The following is a 19,402-nucleotide window of genomic DNA, read 5'->3' as shown; positions in this document are numbered from 1 at the left end:
CAATAGTTGTAGGTGTGACTTAGAAAGGAAGGCAAAGCAGCACCATAGGAAAAAAAATGGGCAAATTTATATAAATATATATAATTATAGGAAATAGTTGGGAGTCAGGAGGTAGCACAGTGGGTTAAGTACACGTAGCACGAAGCACAAGGACCTGCGTAAGGATCCCGGTTCAAACCCCCGGCTTCCCACCTGTAGGGGAGTCGCTTCACAGGCAGTGAAGCAGGTCTGCAGGTGTCGTATCTTTCTCTCCCCACGTCTGCCTTCCCCTCCTCTCTACAATTCTCTCTGTTCTATCCAACAACATCAACAACAATAATAACTACAACAATAAAACAAGGGCAACAAAAGGGAATAAATAAATATTTTTTTAAAAGTTAAAAAAAAATAAAAGAAAATTGTAATCAGCCCATATCTATGACTTTGGGAGAACTATTCCAGTTTCTAATAGAAGGAATGGGGACACAGAACTCTCTTGGGAATAGTGTGAAATTATACCACTGTTGTCTCATAATTTTGTAAATCAGTACTAAATCACTAAAATAAAAAAAAAAATTCCTCTAGAGATTTTGTGTAGATGTAATAAGAACAGAAGGGAAAATACAAAACTTCACCACTTGTGAAGCTTTCCCTCTGCAGGTAGAGACCAGGGGCTTGAACCCAGGTCCTTGCGCATGGTAACAGGTGTGCTCAAACAGGTGCTCCACCACCTGGCCCCCTCCAGCCCATTCTTTCATGAATTTATTTTACCCCCTTTTTTTGTTTATTGTTTGTGTCCTCCATGGTTTTCATAAATGATAATTCTATAATTAGGATTAATCAAAATGTTTACACTCATTAAAGTATTCAATTTAGACAAATTTAATTTGTGTAGAATTTTGTAGTTTTAATTAATATACATAAAGTGTAATGGTAGTACTAATTTATCATGCCACTGCTTAATAGAGAGCTGGAATTATTGAATATCCATCAAATAATATGTTATTTATTTAAATAAATGTATATTTTATAAAAAACTTAAGACATATTAAGTTTCATATTCTCACCTTGTTGCATGTAATTTTTATTAGTGATTTAATATTGATTTGTAAAATTATGAGATAACAAGTGTATAATTCCACTCAGTTCCCACCACCAGAGTGCTGTGTCTCCATTCTTTCCATTGGAAACTATAGTAGCCTCCCTAAGATCAGAAATACGGGTTGACTCTTCTATAATTTATCTGTATACATATATATATATATATATGTATATATATATGTTTATTTTACTTTAATTTTTGCCTGTTTATTTTTTCTATAGTCTTGCCTTTTCTTCCTTTTCTTTTTTTAAATTTTAATATTTATTTATTTTCCCTTTTGTTGCCCTTGTTTTTTATTGTTGTAGTTATTATTGTTGTTGTTACTAATGTTATTGTTGGATAGAACAGAGAGAAATGGAGAGAGGAGGGGAAGGCAGATGTGGGGAGAGAAAGATAGACACCTGCAGACCTGTTTCACCGCTCGTGAAGCGACTCCCCTGCCGGTGGGGAACTGGGGGCTTGAACCGGGATTCTTACTCGGGTCCTTGCGCTTCATGCCACATGCGCTTAACCCGCTGTGCTACCGCCTGACTCCCATTCTCTTCCTTTTGAAGTCACCCTTACTACTACTTCTGAGTGTCCTTTTTTCCCTTTTCTCTCAGGCTCCTGATGGAATTGGGTTTCAGAGCCCTCTAGTCATCTTTCCCTTAACATTCCTCTCACTTTGGGAGTATGGACCAAAATTCTTTTTGGGGTGCAGAGTGTAAGAGTTCTGGCTTCTGTAACTGCCTCTCTACTGGACTCTGTCAGGTTGTGTCGTGGAGGAGAGACCCTCAGGGTATCTGCAAACTTACCCAACAGACTCAAACATTGGTAGATCAGTCAATACCCCCAGCCAGTCTCTACCTTTCCTTAGTGGTACTTTCATGTAATTTATCCTTTTACCACATAAATTTGGTGCTTGTGCTACTTTTATACCTCCCTGCAGTTAGAGGTATTTGTTCTTGGGAGCGTAGAACCAATCCCTGATTTTCAATGACCTATTCTTCATATTATATGTAATTGTTTAAAAATAATATTAAAATTGAATAACTTGGAGGCTGGGAGAAAGCTCACCTACTAGAGTGCACCTTGCCATGAGTGAGTCACCTAGGTTTGAGCTATAGGAGAGCACTATGACTGAGGAATCTCCATAGATTGTGGAACAGTGCTATTGTTTTGTTTCTTTTCTCCCTTCCCTCTGTGTGCATATGTATCAGAAAAGAAAACAATGAAAATGTCAGCCTGAGACTGTTTAAAGCTCTAATGCCACAAAAATATGAGTAACTTCCAGATTCTTTTTATTTAGCCACAGATGCTAAAGAAAGACAACATTGGGTTAGCCGGCTTCAGATATGTACTCAACATCACACTGAAGCTATTGGAAAGGTATGTGGATTCATATATGATATTCACCCTCCAAAATGGAAAGTTCTTTTTTATATTTTTATTCACATACCATAAAAGTTATCCTTTTGGGGAGTCGGGCTGTAGCACAGCGGGTTAAGCGCAGGTGGCGCAAAGCACAAGGAACCGGCAAGGATCCTGGTTCGAACCCCGGCTCCCCACCTGCAGGGGAGTCGCTTCACAGGCGGTGAAGTAGGTCTGCAGGTGTCTGTCTTTCTCTCCTCCTCTCTGTCTTCCCCTTCTCTCTCCATTTCTCTCTGTCCTATCCAACAACAACAACAATAATAACTACAACAATAAAACAACAAGGGCAACAAAAGGGAATAAATAAATAAAATAAATATTAAAAAAAAGCTTTTAAAAAAAGTTATCCTTTTAAGCTATACCATTCTGTAATTTTTAATATAATGGAAGTTCTGCAACTTCTGCTACTAATTCAGAATATTTTCATCAGTCTCTACTCAAATCTATATATATTAGTTGTTACTCCCTGTTCTCTATCCAAGCCCCATGATAATTTGTTTATTATGTTTTTATCAGTTGATAGAAATTTGGGTTATTTTCATTTTGTGGTTGTTGTGTGTTATATTGTGAAAATATTTATTGAAGTTTTTGTGAATGTAAGATTTCATTCTCAGTATATGTCTAGGGTCATATGGTAATTTTCTGTTTAATTGCTTTAAAGCTTTACTTACATATTAAGAGAATGGGAAGAGAGAGAGAGTGAGCAAGAACATATGTAATGCCAGGGCGTTGAACTTAGGGCCTCATGCTTGAGAATTCAAGGATTTATCTACTGCTCTATCTCCTAGATCATATTTTTTTAATTAAAAAAAAAAATTAGAGGGGAGTTGGCCAGTAGCGTAGCGGGTTAAGCGCAAGTGGCACAAAGTGCAAGAACAGGCATAAGTATCCTAGTTTGAGTCCCTGGCTCCCCACCTGCAGGGGAGTCCCTTCACAGGCGGTGAAGCAGGTCTGCAGGTGTCTTATCTTTCTCTCCCCTCTCTGTCTGTCTACCTCATCTCTCTCCATTTCTCTCTGTTCTATCCAACAACGGCACCAATAATAACTACAACAATAAAAAACAACAAGGACAACAAAAGGGAATAAATAAATATTTTTTAAAAATTAGAGAACAGCTGTTTTCCAAAGCAATGGAACTACTTTATATTCCTACTAATAATGTGTAAAAATTGTGACTTTGTCTTATTCTTGCCAATGTTTGTTATTGTCTTAGCCATTCTTGTGGATATGAAGTAGAATCACTTTTTTTTCCCTCAGATGACTAATAATGGTCAGCATCTTTTTCATGTGTTTGTTGATTATTTACATATCTCCTTTGGATATACAAATCTTTTGAAGTGAAATTAAGGTGTTTTAGTTCTTAAAATCTGAAGCTACAGATGAAGAGCATAGTTAAAGGAATCCATACATAGGTGACAGCTGTGTTTTAAAAAATTCTTCCTTTGGGAGGCTGATACACAAGTTGAGCTGAAGTACTACTGTCTTTGTCACTACACCTCCCTAGAACAATTGTGAGAAATCATAAGGGACAGGTATGGGCAGACAGTTTAAAGAAAAAAAAATTCTTCTTACTCTTTTTCCCTGAGTAAATGTTGAAAAGTTTTTGAATTAGGCCTCTTCACTCCTGAAGAGGAGCTTTAGTCATGTGTGAAATGCTTTAACTTTCAATGTCATTGTTTTTCCCCATCATCAAATAATTTTTTTTAGTCAATTTGGGGTTTTGTCCAACTTTTAACAGTATATGTAGGGCAGGGTAGGTAGCATAATAGTTATGCAAAAGAATCAGATTCATTCTTGAAGCTCTGCAGTCCCAGGTTCAATCCTCTGCACTACCATAAACTAGAGCTGAGCAGTGCTCTGGTAAACAAACAAACATTATGTGTAAACCTTGACTATATGATGGATTGAGGTTTGAGGAGGCTGACTTTTAGAAAATGAGTAATTTTCTTTGTCCAATAGAATAATCCTCCTCTGAAATCACGGAGCTTCTCACTTGCATCTAGTGGTAATTCTCCTATATCTCAGAGAAGATCAAGTCAAAATTCCATTTCTTTTTTTAATGTTGGACATTCCAAACTGCAATCAGTGAGCAGAAGAGCTCAGTTACCTCCAGACCATCTTGTGGAAGTCAGAGAAGTAAGTATGAATTGAAGTCAAATTAAAATACACAGTTTAATTTTGTCTGTATGATTTTTTCATTTAAAAAAGTCAAAATCCTATTTGTGTCTTCTGGAGTCACCAGTGTCACCATCTAGTATAGTGAAATAATTTAAAAAAATTTTTTCTTTTTAAAAAATTTATTAATTTATTATTGGATAGAGACAGTGATATTGAGAAGGGAGGGGGAAATAGAGAGGGAGAGAGAGAGAAACCTGCAGCCCCTCTTCACCACTTGTGAAGCTTCCTCTTCTTCAGGTATGGACCAGGGACTTGAACCTGGGTCCTTGCATACTGTAATGTGTGTGTGCTAAATCAGGTATACCACTGCCTGGCCCTGTGAAATGATTTTTTAATGAGAGACATACAAAAACACCCCTCAGCTCCCCTCTCCTCTGCTCTGCTTCTCTTTTCTCTCTTTTCTTTTTCTCTCTTCTCTCTCTTTCCTTCCTTACACAGTTCCTCAGCAATACCACTTCTCAAAAGCCTTGGACCAATTTTCTTTTTCATTTATTTTAAGAGGAGTGGGAGGGAGAGGAGACACAATAGTACTGTCCCATAATCCATGGATCTCCCACATTGCCATTCATGGTGTTCTCAAATGATGCTAGGATTCAAACCCAGAACCATGGTAAGCTTGGTATATATTTGCCTTATAGGACATGCTATCTCCTGGTGTCTGACTGTCCTTTGTATGTGTTCCCAGGGAGCAAACCCAGGACTCATGCATATAGGGCATGTATTCTTCTGTAAATCTTCCCAACCTATACTGAGATAATTTACCAGATCACTGTTCAACTCTGGTTTATGGTGATACAGGGAATTAAACCTGGGATCTTGGAGCCTCAGGCATGAGAGTCTTTTTCCATAACCCTTATGCTATCTCCCTGATTGTGAGATTATTTTTTAGTTATAAAGTTTCCTTGATACATAATGTCCTATATTTTCTCTAGTCCATCAGTTTTATACTAGGTATACTGTCATTTTTCATAAGTCTCTTTTGTTTTTCGAGTAAAAAAAATAGATTTGTTATGTAAATTATGACCAAAATGGGCACTATTTTAAAAAAAAAGCTTAATTTATTATGCCTAATTACTTTCAATTGTAGATAGAGGGCTTCAGACATTATTATTATTATTATTTTGTTTTATTTATTTATTATTAGATTGAGACAGAGAAATTGAGGGGAGGGTAGACAGAGATGGAGAGAGACATAAAGACACCTGCAGCCCTGCTTTACCACTTATGAAGCTTTCTCCCTGCAAATGGGAACCAGGGGTTTGAACCCAGGTCCCTGCACACTGTACTGTGTGTGCTTAATCAGGTGCACCACCACCTGGCCCCTTCAGACATTTTAGACACTATTTTAATTAACATATGGTCCGGGAGGTGGTGCCATGATTAGGTTTTGGACTCTCAAGCATGAGGTCCTGAGTTCGATCTCCAGCAGCACATGTGCCAGAGTGATGTCTGGTTCTTTCTCTCTCCTCCTATCTTTCTCATGAATAAATAAAATCTTAAAAAAAAATAAATTCTTTAGTGGGGGGGCTGGGCGGGCGGTAGCGCAGTAGGTTAAGCGCACGTGATGCAAAGCACAAGAACTGTCATAAGGATCCCGGTTCGAACCCCTGGCTCCCCACCTCCAGAGGGGTCACTTCACAAGTAGTGAAGCAGGTCTGCAGGTGTCTGTCTTTCTCTCCCTCTTTGTCTTCCCTTCCTCTCTCGATTTCTCTCTGTTCTCTCTGTCCTATCCAACAACAATAACAACAACAAGGGCAACAAAATGGGGAAAACGGCCTCCAGGAGCAGTGGATTCGCAGTGCAGGCACCAAGCCCCATCAATAACCCTGGAGGCAACAACAAGAAAAAAAAGTGTTTAAAAATTATTAAAAATTAAAAAAAAAAAGGAAAAACTCTTTAGTGGGGAGGCTGGGTAATGGCACACCTGCTTGAGTGTTCATGTTGTCTAGTTCAACGACTTGGATTCAAAGACCCAGTACCTGCTTGCAGAGGGAAAGCCTTCATGAGTGGTAAATTTGTGCGGAAAGTGTCTCTCCTCTCTTCCCATCTCCCCATCCCCTCTCAGTTTCTCTTAAATAAAATAAATAAATGTAAAAAAAAAATTATAGTGAAGAGGCATTGCTGTCTATGATTAAAAGAAATGTATTTATTCATAAGCAAGAAAAAGAGAGGAGAAAACTTGACCATCACCTGACACATGTAGTACCAAGGACTTAATTCAGAACCTCATGCTTGCAAGTCCAGTGTTCTAGCCTGGTACACTATTTTTTTTGAGTCATGTATTTAGCCATATAATCTTCCCACTAGGAAAGACATTAATGATGATTTGGAGTAGACCAGGAGGTGGTGTAGTAAATAAAAATACTGGAATCCAACATGGAGTCTTGAGCATGATCCAAGCTAGCATATGTATCAGAGTGATGCTCTGTTTCTTTCTCCCCTTCTTTCTCTTGTATTAATAAGTATGTAAACCTTAAAAGAAAAGGTTAGGGGGGCTGGGTGGTAGTGCAGTGGGTTAAGCGCACATGGGATGAAGCACAAGGACCAGTGCAAGGATCCAGGTTCGAGCCCCTGGCTCCCCAGCTACAGGGGAGTCGCTTCAGAAGTGGTGAAGCAGGTCTGCAGGTGTTTTATCTTTCTCTCCCCCTCTCTGTCTTCCCCTCCTCTCTCCATTTCTCTCTGTCCTATCCAACAACAGTGACATCAGTGACAACAATAGTAACTATAACAATAAAACAAGGGCAACAAAAGGGAATAAATAAATAAAACAATTACTTAAAAAGCTTAATATGGTAATTAAAATGGCAACCATTGTTATATAGAAATCAATTAGAACATGAAATATTTTCTTTCCATTTTTATTTTTGTTTTATTCAATTGGACAGGAATTGAGAGGGGTGGGGGCGATAGAGAGGGAAAGAAATAGATACCTGCAGACTTGCTTCACCACTTGAGAAATGTCCCAGCTGCAGATGTTGAGTGTGTTCTCAACCCTGGGTTCTTGAGTTTGGTAATATGTGCACTTAACCAGTTGCGCCACCACCTGGCCCCCTCTTTCATCTCTTATTTTGCTAAGCATAGTCACCTCCAGTTCCATACATTTTATCCTAAAGAATACAACATCATCTTTTTTGATTGCAGAGTAGTGTTTCATGAAATATATATCCTATAACTTCTTTAGCCAGTGATCTGTTGATGAGCATTTGGCTGCTTCCAATCCTTGGCAATTGTGAACAATACAGCTATGAACATAGGGTGCAGATGTCCCTTCAAATTAGCGTTTGAGTTTCCTTTAGATAAATGCCTAAAGAGTTGGGATATGTTTTCCTTTAGATGATGTCTCATGCTGAAGGACAACAAAGAGACTTAATTAAACGAATTGAATGCCTTCCTGCTTCTGGACATCTTAGTTCCTTGGACCAGGATCTTTTAATGCTCAAAGCTACTTCCATGGCAACTATGAATTGCTTAAATGACTGCTTTCATATTCTACAATTGCAGCATGCATCACATCAGAAGGGTTCATTGCCTTCAGGTAAGTTAGAGATTAAGGTAAGACTTAACATTAAGGTCCTTTACATGGAAAAAATGGAATTCATTATAAACCTGATTTTAGAATTCTTAGGTTTTTGTTTCTTTTCCTCCAAGGTTATTGCTGGGGCTTGGTGTTTGCACTACAAATTCACTGCTCCTGGAGGCTATTTTTTCTCTTTTGTTGTTCTTGTTGTTTATCATTGTTGTTATTGCTGTCGTTGTTGTTGAATAGGGCAGAGAGAAATAGAGAGAGGAGGAGAAGACAGAGGATATGAGAAAGACAACTGCGGACCTGTTTCACTGCTTGTGAAGCGACCCCACTGCAGTTGGGGAGCCGGGGACTCAAACTGGGATCCCTACGCCGGGTCCTTGCTCTTTGCGCCACCTGTGGCTTAACCTGCTGTGCTACTTCCCGCCCCTTCCCCCCCTAAACTCTTAGGTTTTTTTAAACAATTTTTAATTATCTTTATTTATTGAGTAGGGACAGCCAGAAATCGAGAAGGAAGGGATGACTGAGTGGGAGAGAGACGAGAGATACCTGAAGCAGTGTTTCACCACTTGCAAAGCTCTCTCCCTGTAGGTGGGGATTAAGGACACAAACACAGGTCCTTGTACATTGTGATATGTGCGCTCAACCAACTGTGCCACCACCTAGCCCCTAGTTCTAGAACTCTTATTAAAAAATAGAACATGGAAAAATCAGTGATTTTTCAATTATAATACTAATACACTTGAGTTTTTATTTTGTCTTTTTAAAAAACATTTATGGGTTGGGGAGACAGCATAATGGTTATGCAAAGAGACTCTCATGCCTGAGGCTCCAAGGTCCCAGGTTCAATCCCTAACACTACCATAAGCCAGAGCTGAGCAGTGCTCTGGTCTCTCTTCCCTCTCTATATCTCTCATTAAAATAAATAAATAAAATATTTAAAAAATATATTTATTTTCCCTTTTGTTGCCCTTGTTTTGTTGTTGTAGTTATTGTTGATGTTGTTGTTGTTGGATAGGACAAAGAGAATTGTAGAGAGGAGGGGACGGTGGAGGAGGGGGAGAGAAAGATAGACACCTGCTTTACCGCTTCTGAAGCGACTCCCCTACAGGTTGGAAGCTGGGGGCTCCTTATGCAGGATCCTTATGCAGGTCCTTGTGCTTTGCGCCACGTGTGCTTAACCCACTACACTACCGCCTGACTGCCTATTTTGTCTTTTTTTTTTTTTAAAGCTATCTCTTTTACTTAATTAATTTATTGGATAGAGACAGGAATTATAGGGAAGTGGGGGAAAAAGAGTTACCTACAACACTACTTCACCACTCTTGAAGCTTCCCAACCCTGTAGGTGTGGGCTGGGGTCTTGAACCTGGGTCCTTGCCATGGTATCATGTGCACTAAACTATGAGCATCACCACTCAGCCCCTTTTTTTATGTCTTTTATTGCATGATCTCACTGTCCTGGGCCATTTTCTTATTCACAAAGACAGGGAGAGTCATCAGATCTGAAACTTCCTATGTTGCTATAACATCTCCTATGTGGTACCAAGACTAGAACCTGAGTAGTATTCAGTGAGTTATCTCTCAGGCCCTACCGTATCAATGCTTATATCTAAAAATTTTTAGGTAGAGGTCTCAGAAGATCATTTGGGTAGAGAACTATTCTCAGGACTACTCTATTATTTCTGCATCCTTTTTTTTTTTTAATCTATTTTTTTCTTTTCTGACAGACAGAAAGAAATGAAGGAGTGAGAGAGAGAAACAGAGAGACTTGCAGAGTACTCCTGAAGTTTCCCCTAACTTCTTACAGGTGGGAACTGGGGCTTGAGCCTGGTCTTCAGCATAGTCATGTGTGTGTGCACTCTACTGTGCAGGCTGCCACCTAACCCCTCAAACTTCTTTTATTTTTACATGTGTATTTTTCTTATTGGGGGGTTAATAGTTTACAGTAAATACAATTGTTAGTACATGTGTAAAATTTCTCAGTTTTCTGTAGAACACTCACCCCCCAGCCTAAATTCTCACTAAGACCTGGAAATCCGCCCCCCAAGAATCCTTTACTTTGATGCTATACTAACCCCAAACTTCTTATGGCAATTTTATATGTAGTGGAGGGCAGTATCTTAGATACCAGTAAGCAGTATGTGTTACACTTAAGGAACTCATAGTCTAATTTGGGAGGAAACATGTAAATAGTTTACTGTGATATGTAAGGTGTCACTTATACCTGGAAAAAAAGTACTATAGAAGGATATATGGCAGGACTAATACTTTCGATAAAAAAGTTCTGGGAGCTGTCAGGATAGTGGTCTCCCAAGTTTGAATCCCTGCTACTGCATATGCTAGAGTAATGCTCTTATTGGTCTCAGTCTCTCTTACTCTTGGTCTCTCTCTTTCTATCTCAAAATAAAAAAATAGGGTGCCACGTGGTGGGTCACCTGGTTGAGTGCACATGTTACAATATGTAAGGACCCAGGTTCAAACCCCTGGTCCCCACTTGTAGGAGAAAGCTTCACAAGTTTACCACTTGTGCTGAAGGTGTCTCTGTCTCTCTCCCTATCTCCCTCTCCCCTCTCAATTTCTGCTGGTCTCTATCCAATAAATAAAGTGATAATAAAAATGTTTGTAAAAAGACTTTAGAAAAATCAATGAAATAAATATTTGACAAATGTCTGAGAACGGCGCAGAAAAACTATGAAGGAGGTGAAAAGTAGAAAGTGAAAGAGAAGTATTGAACATGGACTAGTGTCTTGGAGGAACTGTAAGAAATCCAGTGTAAATTTTCTCCTATCATAAAGCATAGTACAATCATTACAAAATATCTAGAAACTATTATATAATGAAAAGAGCAAACCAAAATCATGGATGGTTTTACCAACCAGAAACTGCCATTGTTACTATATTAATATAACCCCCACATTTTTTTTAACTTTTAAAAAAGTATTTATTTATTCACTTTTGTTGCTCTTGTTGTTTTATTGTAGTTATTATTGTTGTTGTTGTTGGATAGGACAGAGAGAAATGGAGAGAGGAAGGGAAGACAGGGGGAGAGAAAGACACCTGCAGACCTGCTTCACCATTTGTGAAGTGACACCCCTACAGACGGGGAGATGGGAACTCGAACTGGTATCCTTACGCAAGTCCTTGTGCTTTGTGCCACCTGCGCTACCGCCGGACTCCCTTTTTAAAATTTTTTATATATTTATTTATTTTCCCTTTTGTTGCCCTTGTTTTTTTATTGTTGTTGTAATTATTGTTGTTGATGATGTTGTTGTTACATAGGACAGAGAGAAATGGAGAGAGAAAGGGAAGACAGAGAGGGAGAGAGAAAGATAGACACTTGCAGACATGCTTCACCGCCTGTGAAGCAACTACCCTGCAGGTGGGGAGCCGGGGGCTTGAACCCGGATCCTTATACCAGTACTTGTGTTTTGTGCCACCTGCGCTTAACCCACTGTGCTATCGCCTGACTCCCCCCACCATTATTCTATTGTTACAATGAAATAATGTTTCCATCTTAAAATTTTATATATTTATTTATTCCTTTTGTTGCCCTTGTTTTATTGTTATAGTTATTGATGTCGTTATTGTTGAATAGGACAGAGAGAAATGGAGAGGAGAGAAAGACAGAGGGGGAGAGAAAGACACCTGCAGACTTGCTTCACCACTTGTGAAGTGACTCCCCTGCAGGCTGGGAGCCAGGGGCTCAAACCGGGACCCTTATGTGGGTCCTTGCGCTTTGTGCCACATGCACTTAACTCACTCCATTACCTCCCCCCCAACTTCCTCCATCTTACATTTTTTTTGGTGAACGCCAGTCTTTGTTTCTTTACACACACACACACACACACACACGAGAGAGAACTAGAACATCACTGTGGCACATATACTGCCTAGGAACAAACAGGATCTAGTCTTTGAAAATGCAGTGCTTTATCCACTGCACTGTCCCATAGGCCACTCTTTTCTTAATTTTTCAGAAGCATATTTTCTTTAAAATTTTTAAAAAATTGGTAGATGGAATCCATCAAATGCTACCTCCTGCTGCTGTAGCCACCCCTACCCCAGACAGGCAGGCGAGCAGCTACAGCAGAGGAGTTAGAACAGTGGGGAGCACAGGTAGCCCTGGGCATGGCCAAACCACAGCCACCAAGTTGCATATGCTACCGTAATGCTAACCTGACTTCACTGGACGGATGACCTCACCAGTGTACCCTGGAACCCCACCTCTCCAGAGCCCTACTCCACAGGCTGGAAATATAGATCATCCTGCCAATGCCCGTGTTCAACAGAGAAGCAATTACAGAAGCCAGACCTCCCACCTTCTGCACTCCATAATGATCCTGGGTTCATGCTCCCTGAGGGATAAAGAATAGGAAAGCTGGGGCTAGGCGGTGGCACACTTGGTTAAGCGTGCACATTACAGTGCTCAAGGATCCAGGTTCAAGCCCCTAGTCCCCACCTGCAGGGGGAAAGCTTCACGAATGGTGAAGCAGGGCTGCAGGTCTCTCTCTCTCTCTCTCTCTCCCCCTCTCCCCCTCTCCCTCTCTCTCTCCCTCTATCTTTCCCTCTCAACTTCTCTCTGTCTCTATACAATAATAAATAAATAAATAACATTAAAAAGAAAAGAAGTTAATCTTTAAAAAAAAAGAAAAGGAAAGCTTCCAATGGAGGGGATGGAATAAGGAACTCTGGTGGTGGGGATTATATGGAATTGTACCCCTCTTATCCCATGATCTTGTCAATCTTTATTAAAAAAAAAAACAAAAAAAAATGGGGAGTCAGGCTGTAGCACAGCAGGTTAAGCGCAGGTGGCGCAAAGCATAAGGATCCTGGTTCGAGTCCCCGGCTCCCCACCTGCAGGGGAGTCGATTCACAAGTGGTGAAGCAGGTCTGCAGGTGTCTGTCTTTCTCTCCCCCTCTCTGTCTTCCTCTCCTCTCTCCATTCTGTCTGTCCTATCCAACAACTACTACAACAATAAAACAACAAGGACAACAAAAGGGAATAAATAAATAAAATAAATTAAAAAAAAAAGAAACAAAGAAAGACAGAAACCCTTCCCCTCTGCAGGTGGGGACCGAGGATTTGATCCTGGAAAAAAATTATTTTAATTTTGGGCCAACAAAATAACTTATTTGGATAGTGTATTGCTTTGCCATGTGCTCAACCCAGATGTGGGCCCTATCTCCACTGCACTAAAGGAATTTAGTCCTGTGATTTCTTTACTTCGCTCACTTTGTCTCTCTTGACTCACTTTCGATCTGAAAAAACCATCCTGGAGTGGTAAAACCCCAGAGATGACCCAAATCATTTCATGTAAGATTGTGAAAGAGGAAAGCCATAGAGCATTGTGGTGGTACATGTGACTCCAGGAGTAAAACTAAGAGTCTCAGGCATGCAAGTCCATCATTCTACCAACTGCACTAGTTTCGTAACCACACATTTACTTATCTATTTATTTATACTTATCTTTTTTTTTTATTTTTTGTCTTCAGGGTTATCATTGGGGCTCAGTGACTGTACTACGAATCCATTGCTCCTGGAGGCCATTTTTCCCAATTTTGTTGCCTTTGTTGTTATTGTTGTTGGATAGGACAGAGAGAAATTGAGAGGAGGGATAGATGGGGTGGGGGGAGGGTGACAACAGAGAGAAAATTAAGATACCTGCAGATCTGCCTGCTGTTGGGGAGCCCCGAGATCCTTACGAAGGTCCCTGTGCTTTTTGCCATGTGCGCTTAACCCGCTGTGCTACTTACTGCCCAACCCCCTTTATTAATACTTATCTAGGACATCCTCTTAACACAAATCCCCAATTGCCAAGTGAAAGAGAACTCATCAAGGTAGCCTACTTTGTAGTTTTTCTCTCCTAGAGTCTAGGACTTTGTTAAAGACTGAGTAAACTCCATGATTCTTTTGTTTTCTATGTTCTGTTGTAAGCATCCTGTATTGTTCTACTTTATAACCAAGTGTCTGTGAAACTTAGATCAGCTTCTGAAATCAAATGGAACATTTTTCATTATTGATTAGGCATAGAATCACTTTGCTAAACTAGTTGAGAGTAATAAGAGACCTGAGTCATTAATTGAGAAGATGACAGGTCTCTAAAACTGACCACTTTTACTAGGTCAGCTATTATTTATTCAGTGGAAAGTCTTTTCAGTTTGAAAGTATATAGAGCTTTATTTTTATATAATTGGGGAAGAATGGATATATATTTGCAACTCTTAAAGTATATCAAAGGGTTATCTTGACTGGTTAGAAAATTACTAATAGAAATATGAATATGATTCTGTCTCAAGTTAAAGTAACTATTACTATTTCAAGTCCCAGACTCCTCTTTTTGACTCTTAATTCTAATTATATATACTTTATGATCACTCCAGAGTTAAGATTTCATGCAGAAAGGACAGAAGATCAATTGATAGGGTGGGAATATACTTATGATTCACAGATTTTTGCCTGGTAGTGAATTTAGTCCTATTCAGAGTTGATTCTTTTAAAGGGTGTCTGATTTCAAGTTGCTAGTTGCTCTGTTGTGAAATATCCAATCATGCTGCTCATGCTAATGAGATACTAGTTACTGTCTTGCAGAGTCTCTTTAACAGGTTAAATTGCTTTTAGATTTGTAGACTCTAAACAAAATTACTTAATAAAGTCCACATCTGCTGAACTTTCCAGATTATGAGCAAGTCTCAGCGAAAGTTTTCTCTTACTTCATCAGGAACGACAATCGAGTGGTTAGAACCAAAGATATCTTTATCAAACCACTATAAAAATGAAGCTGACCAGCCCTTTGCATCTGAGCAGAGTAAGCCAGTGGCAGTCCCAGAAGCGCAGTGTGTTACAGAATCTGGACTATTAGCAAGGGTAAGGTAATGTGAAAATACAGTTTTGGTTTAAAAGTAGGAATCATAGTTCTTTTTTTGTTGCTGAGGAATACAAATCAATGTAATGCTAAGTCAACATTCCTGAAAACTGTAGACATTTGTCTGCTTTAAATGCATAAGTTTGGGCCAGTAGAATAGCTTACTTGTATAGTGTGCTGCTTTGCCATGTGTGTGACCAAGGTTTGAGTCTGGTACCCACTGCATTGAAGGAAACTTTCACTCTATCTTAAAAAAAGTTCACTGGCTTTTGAAGAGGCTTGTTATATAGTATGTATATACTGTGTATAAAACTTATACATTGTATTTTAGGTTAAAGTTATATACACTTTAAATTTTTAGTTTACTTTTGCTTGATAGAAATATGCTTGAAATTAGCATGATTTTCTTTTTCCTAGAAAATAACTTGTGTACCATAATATTATTTATTACAATATTCCTTACCCTATTAATTTGATATAACATAGTATACTAGAGATCTGTTAAATCTGTACTTTACACACCAGTTTTTTAAAGTTTTACTCTACTGTGGTAGGCACAGTTTTTATTTTTATTTTTTTTTATTTATTTAAGAAAGGAGACATTAACAAAATCATAGGATGGGGGGTACAACTCCACACAATTCCCGCCACCCAATCTCCATATCCCATCCCCTCCCCAATAGCTTTTCCATTCTCTATCCCTCTGGGAGCATGGACCCAGGTTCGTTGTGGGTTGCAGAAGGTGGGAGGTCTGGCTTCTATAATTACTTCCCCGGTAGGCACAGTTTTAAATAAAGAATTTATTCTACATTTCTCATTTGCTAAAGTGTTTAATTCCTTTTACAGTTCTGTAACAAATTATATTGGTTTTTGCCTTTAGTATTCACATTTGTTATTTTTATAGTCATTATAATTACACCATTTTACTTTAAGCTCTCTTTTTTAAAATTTCTTTATTAGGAAATTAATGTTTTACATTTGACAGTAAATGCAATAGTTTGTACATTCATAACATTTCCCAGTTTGCCATATAACAATACAACCCCCACTAGGTTCTCTGTCATCCTTTTTGGACTTGTATTCCCCCACCCACCCACCCCAGAGTCTTTTTTCTCTTCTGATCTTGTTTTTCAACTTCTGCCTGAGAGTGAGATCATCCCATATTCATCCTTCTGTTTCTGACTTATTTCACTTAACATGAATTTTTTCGAGGTCCATCCAAGATCTGTTGAAAACAGTGAAGCTCTTTTTTTTAAAAAACATAATTCTCATACTGGATCTCCACTTCCTCAGAGACCCACCCTACTAGGGAAAGAGAGAGGCAGACTGGGAGTATGGATCGACTAGTCAACACCCATGTTCAGAGGGGAAGCAATTACAGAAGCCAGACCTTCCACCCTCTGCAACCCACAACGACCCTGGATCCATACTCCCAGAGAGATAGAGAATGGGAAGGCTATCAGGGGAGGGGATGGGATATTTGAATTGTGCAGGATTGTACCCCTCTTATTCTATGGTTTTGTTAATGTCTCCTTTCTTAAATAAAAATGAATAAATAAATAAAAATTTTAAAAAAAGAAAAAGAAAAAAAACAATTCTCATGAGCATTTTCTATACTATTCTGGCATGTATAATTAAAGTTTTAAATGCTGAAGTAGGCTTTTTATGGATAGTTTTATTTATAGTTTATTGTTATTATAAATAACACTGTATCATCTCATCTTACTTGCTTTCGTGATTTAATAATGATAACAAGATTATAAGATAACAGGGGTATAGTCCCATGCAGTTCCCACCACCAGAGTTCTATGTCCCATCCCCTTCATTGGACATTTTATCCCTAAGTCAAAGGTAGCACAGTTTTTTGTTATCAGTGGGTTAGCAAGTTATTGGTTTAAAAAAAGTATATGGCAGACACAGGGCTTACTTCTAAAACTGGCTAAGACTTTGGCTTAATGAAGTGGGTAATTTTTTTTAAAGAAATAAAAATGTTGTTACCAGAGGACTACTCGTCTCTGGCTTGTGGTACTAGGAATCAAACCTGGGAATTGAAGGCCCTGGCATGAAAGTCTTTTGTATAACCATTATGCTGCCACTGCAACTTTCCTCTTTTTTTTTTCTTCTATATTTTACCAGAGCACTGCTCAGCTCTAACTTATGTTGGTGCTGAGGATTGAACCTCAGGCATGAAAGTCATTTGGATAACCATTATCCTATCTCCCCAGCCCCCCCTTTTCTTTTTTATTTGTTATTAATAGTTTGTTACAAGACTGTAAAATTACAATCCCACACCCATCACAAACGTTCTATATCCCTACCCTCCCACCTCCCAAAGATAACCACCATAGTTCTCATAAGTCTTAAAGTTTGCTTAAAAAAAAAAAATCCAGGGTGGGGGCTAGATAGCATAATGGTTATGCTATCTAGCCTGAGGCTCCAAAGTCCCAGGTTCAATTGACCACACCACCATAAACCAGAGCTGAGCGGTACTCTGGGGAAAAAAAAATCCAAACAAAACAGAAACAAGCAAACCTTTTTTTAAAACATAATTTTTGATTAATGCATATGTATTATGAAGCAACTATTAAATGTTTATTAAGGTATCTACTATACGATACACTCAGTGTTAGACGTTAGAGTAGATACAAACAATAGAGGACAGGAGGCTGGGCAGTAGTGCAGAGGGTTAAGCGCACATGGTGCAGAGAGAAATGGACAGAGAGAAATGTAGAGAGGAGGGGAAGACAGAGGGGGAGAGAAAGACACCTCCAGATCTCCTTCACTGCCTGTTAAGCAACTCCCCTGCAGGTGGGGAGTTGGGGGCTTGAACCGGGATCCTTACACCTGTCCTTGTGCTTTGCGCCACCTGCGCTTAACTGCTGTGCTACCGCCCGACTCCCTGTAGGCCTTATTTTGACAAGGTTAGCTTTTTTAGTGGTTGAGGGAAGTAAAAATAGGAAGTAGGTGAGGAGAGTACCTAGGTCTAAGTAGAACCCATTTGACTAATTGCTTTATGTTGTCTTCTTTAGGTCTTTCTACTTGCTTGCTTTACTTACTGGGTCACTGAAAACTATTGTGTACTTTTGCTTTAAGGTATATATTTTCCCCTAACTTATGGATACATGTGTACATGTGCTGTCTCTTGGGCCCTGGTTCATATCTAGGTGTTGAGGCTTTGTTAGGAAGTGCACTATCTGAAATGGAATTAAGGAGTCCTATGATCTAGGAATGCTCTCACCAGAGTACTGGGCTAAAGGGTTGACATCGAAGGCCTGTAGTCTGTGGACACAGTCCGAAGTGAAACTTGTAGAAGTGGCACTGGTTGCATTGATTGGGTTAAGATCAGCTGATGCAGTATCAATTACTATAGATCAAGAGAAACCTGCTGAAGATGAGCCCTGCCACTGAGGTTCCAGGACTGGGAGAAATGTGGGTTTTATGGAGAATGGGGAGGGTTCTTGCTGTCTTAGGGTTTTAAGTTTAAGAAGACAGTAGATAGCTATTATTATAACTAAGTCATTTGGAAATTTGGTTTGACTTTGAAAATCCCATTATTAGCATTTTCTGTATCATACAAGACCTCACCATAATTTATGTCATTTAATGCTATTTACATATAGCTCTGTATCTAATATAGTGAACACAACTAGTTGCTTCTGGTCTTTCTGATTTAAGATTATAGTTGATATAAAACTTTTGGGAAAAAATGTCATTATTAGAAATATATTGTCAGTTTAAGCCCACTGTTAAAATTCAATCAGATTCCCCACCTGCAGGGGAGTCGCTTCACAGGCGGTGAAGCAGGTCTGCAGGTGTCTGTCTTTCTCTCCCCCTCTCTGTCTTCCCCTCCTCTCTCCATTTCTCTCTGTCCTATCCAACAACGACAACAACAATAATAACTACAACAATAAGACAACAAGGGCAACGAAAGGGAATAAATAAATAAAATAAATATATAAAAAATGTTTAAAAAAATTCAATCAGATTACTAATGTGAAGCCTTAAGTGCTTAGATTAAAGGAATATATACTCAGAACTGGGGTCTATGCATCAAAAAGTTTGAGACATTAAATCCATTTTTCTCCTCTCATATTGATTAAATAGTGAATTATAAGACTGCAAATTAATAGGAGGGTGTATTTAACACCATTCCCACCACCAAAGGTCTGTGTCCCTACCCCTACCCCCACTAGTGAAGCTGAAAATCTACCCTCCCCCTCCCTAGAGTATTTTACTTTGGTGTAGTGCTCAGTCAAATTCTGTTTTGTATTTCCCTTTCTGTTCTCAACTTTGTGGGATTATCCCATACTCCTTTTTGTCTTTCTGATTTATCTCATTTAACATA

At 39.0% G+C, this 19,402-nt stretch overlaps 1 protein-coding gene and 1 non-coding gene across 3 annotated transcripts in view; both read left to right on the top strand.

The window, feature by feature from the left end:
- The window catches only part of OSBPL11 (oxysterol binding protein like 11), an 80,845-nt gene that overhangs the window by 42,774 nt on the left and 18,669 nt on the right, over nt 1–19,402 (top strand). For both annotated transcript variants that reach the window (XM_060198214.1, XM_007537012.3), the window contains 4 exons: nt 2,370–2,449; nt 4,451–4,627; nt 8,003–8,204; nt 14,914–15,059. In XM_060198214.1, the coding sequence (XP_060054197.1) occupies nt 2,370–2,449; nt 4,451–4,627; nt 8,003–8,204; nt 14,914–15,059 (605 nt within the window). The remainder of the gene's footprint in view (nt 1–2,369; nt 2,450–4,450; nt 4,628–8,002; nt 8,205–14,913; nt 15,060–19,402) is intronic.
- Nucleotides 3,935–4,039, top strand: LOC132540618 (small Cajal body-specific RNA 8). The gene has a single exon (XR_009551809.1). It is a non-coding gene; the product is annotated as a small Cajal body-specific RNA 8 (non-coding RNA).

Source organism: Erinaceus europaeus, chromosome 9 (genome assembly GCF_950295315.1).
Source record: "Erinaceus europaeus chromosome 9, mEriEur2.1, whole genome shotgun sequence".
Classification (NCBI taxonomy): Eukaryota; Metazoa; Chordata; class Mammalia; order Eulipotyphla; family Erinaceidae; genus Erinaceus; species Erinaceus europaeus.
The sequence above is the reverse complement of the archived record's forward strand: the minus strand, read 5'-3'. Positions and strand labels throughout refer to the sequence as shown.